Consider the following 2769-nt stretch of genomic DNA (forward strand, 5'->3'; position numbering starts at 1 on the left):
CGATTAAAATACGATTTAATTGAGCAGCCCTAGCTCAAAGTGCACCAGATTGATGCATTCAACTTCAACATTTAAAAAAAATCTTCCTGGGGGTGCATGCCCCCGGACCCTCGAGGATGTGACGTCCACCACCAAATAAAGCAGGTTAAAATAATTAAATTGCATACATTTTGTTTTAGTAAACACTGAAAACGGGTCCCACAGACCCAAACAGCACACAAAATGTTAAAATGTGCTAAATATATACACTGCAAAAAAACAAAAAAGAGGAGTAAAAGTAGCTCACGACTGGTTTTATTTTTTGAAAGTAACCCTCATCCTAAAAAAAGTTGGAGAACCCTGTTATAGAACGATACATTTGACAATTTTAAGCTTGGCCTACCATTTTATTGGAGCGATGAGGAACAGGTGGGGCTTGAAAAGGCCCACCTGTTCAAAGTGGGGAATGACAGAAAAAGTTTGAGAACCACTGGTCTAAGGACAGAGGGTCTGAGGACAGAGGGTCTAAGGTCTAATTTCAAAATACTGCTGCTGGTTTATAAAGCACTGAATGGTTTAGGCCCAAAATACATGTCTGACCTCCTGCTAAATGATGAACCATCCAGATCTCTCAGGTCTTCAGGGACTGGTCAGCTTTCTGTCCCCAGAGTCAGAACTAAACATGGAGAACCAGCGTTCAGTTATTATGCTCCAGATATCTGGAACAAACTCCCAGAAACCTGCAGGTCCGCTGCAACTCTGACTACTTTTAAATCCAGGCTGAAGACTTTTCTTTTTGCCGCTGCTTTTAATTGAACTATTCATATCTTAGACTGCACTATAACTTTTATCCATGTACTTTTTCCTTTTAATGTTTATTTTATTAGCTTTTCTTTTTTAATGCTTAATGTCTTTACTTTTTTGTAAAGCACTTTGAATTGCCTTGCGTTGAAAAGTGCTATATAAATAAACTTGCCTTTACTTGCCTAAGGACAGAGGGTCTGAGGACAGAGGGTATAAGGACAGAGGGTATAAGGACAGAGGGTCTGAGGACAGAGGGTCTAAGGACAGAGGGTCTGAGGACAGAGGGTATAAGGACAGAGGGTCTGAGGACAGAGGGTCTGAGGACAGAGGGTATAAGGACAGAGGGTCTGAGGACAGAGGGTCTAAGGACAGAGGGTCTAAGGACAGAGGGTGTCGTTTTTCTCATACTGATATTCTGAACAATCTGTGCTGTTGTATTTGCTGTAAAGTGTCTCTACTGTAGGCTAATTTTATTATATGTACAGCACTTTGGCTCCACCAAACATCGTTTATAAATGTGCTATAAATAAAACTTGATTTGAAACATTCCTCACTGAATTGTTTCTACAAAAATAAAGGGTTTCGATATCAAAGCAGGTTTGCCGTTTTGGACAATATTTGTGTTTTTGTATTCAATATAACTCACCTTAACGTCTTTCAGTTTGCTGAATTCTGCCTTCACGTCTATCTTGGCTTGCTCGTTTTGTTTTAGTATCAGAGCACGAACATCAGCTGCTGACCTATATGAAAAGATTTGTATTTGAAGAATGACATGAACTGCATATACATTGCAGGATATTATATCACTACGCATCTCCATCTTGCTTTCAATGACCAATGATCACATGGAGTAGCTTCATCCAGCATCACAAAGTGTTTGTGATGCAACAACATTAGGACAGAAAGAAATGGCTGAGATGTTGAGGAATCAAGACACACATGCAGACATGTTAGAAACACGGATACTGTTGTGATCGTGAATACCCTGGTTTCTCCCTGAATACCATCCAAACCAGGATACTGATGTGCCTGTAAGCGTAATCAATGTTTCCATGGTTTCTCCTCTTGGCCATCTCCGTCTCAAGCGTCAGTGTCTAAATTGGATGGTACATTTAACTGTACTTTTGGCATCTGAAACCACTTACTGATCATCTGAACCTCCAAGACTATCAGACTTGGTGCAGATCAAATGAATCTGCTGACACTCGCCACCATTTCCCATGAGGCTGCAGGATTCTTCCAGGACCGCCCAGGACTCTTTTTCAGAAGCTGCTCGATTGGTCTCAGCCACAATCCACACAGTAGAACAACTTCCAACAACCTGGAGGGGAATACAGCAAATAATAATGGTTAGATTGTCAGTGTTCCACAATGATCCGCATTGCGTGTGGATAAATCACCTTTTTCCACATCGGATCTCTGCTCTTGTTACGATCCCGGTTTCCAGGAAGATCCACAAGTGTGACGTGCCGGAGAAGACCCTTCTTCGGCACCCTGACAGTCACACACTTCACCAGTGGCCAATAGCACTTCTTCCCGCCTCTAGTCCTCTTCCTCTTTTGACTCACTTCCAGTGTATTTGACCAATTCTGCAGACAAGTCTTCAGCCTAAAATAAATAATAAAACAAGAGGCAATGCAAGGCCATTTATTTTACATGAACACATTTTCACTTTAAATTGCTTTAAAATAACATTAAAAGTACATTTGAAACCCTATCACTGAAACAACAACATCTGAATTCAATCAAAACGTAGCAAACCGTACGTTTATATTTGAGTAATGGGGAACAATTAGGTTTAACATTTTTAACATGATTTCAAAAGTAAAGCTGGTAGTGCCTTAAATATCTAGGTTGTTGCAAGCAAGTTAGTTCCTGGTAGACATGTTCCTTCCTATGATGCATAACGTAGAAAGGTTTTGTAGTTATTGTTATTAGAGCCCAGATAGATCAAGCCCATTCTTCTGAGTACATACCGGAGATGGG

At 40.6% G+C, this 2769-nt stretch overlaps 1 protein-coding gene across 1 annotated transcript; it reads right to left on the reverse strand.

Moving 5' to 3' along the window:
• Positions 1-389: 389 nt before the first annotated feature.
• On the reverse strand, positions 390-2369 carry LOC117459370 (nuclear GTPase SLIP-GC-like). Its single transcript, XM_034100154.2, has 4 exons — positions 2184-2369; positions 1929-2104; positions 1430-1523; positions 390-655 (listed from the first exon to the last, which is right to left on the reverse strand). Exons 1-4 carry the CDS (start codon positions 2193-2195, stop codon positions 650-652), a joined length of 288 nt encoding a protein of 95 aa, XP_033956045.1. The 5' UTR covers positions 2196-2369; the 3' UTR covers positions 390-649.
• Positions 2370-2769: the final 400 nt, after the last annotated feature.

This window comes from Pseudochaenichthys georgianus, chromosome 15, assembly GCF_902827115.2.
Source record: "Pseudochaenichthys georgianus chromosome 15, fPseGeo1.2, whole genome shotgun sequence".
Classification (NCBI taxonomy): Eukaryota; Metazoa; Chordata; class Actinopteri; order Perciformes; family Channichthyidae; genus Pseudochaenichthys; species Pseudochaenichthys georgianus.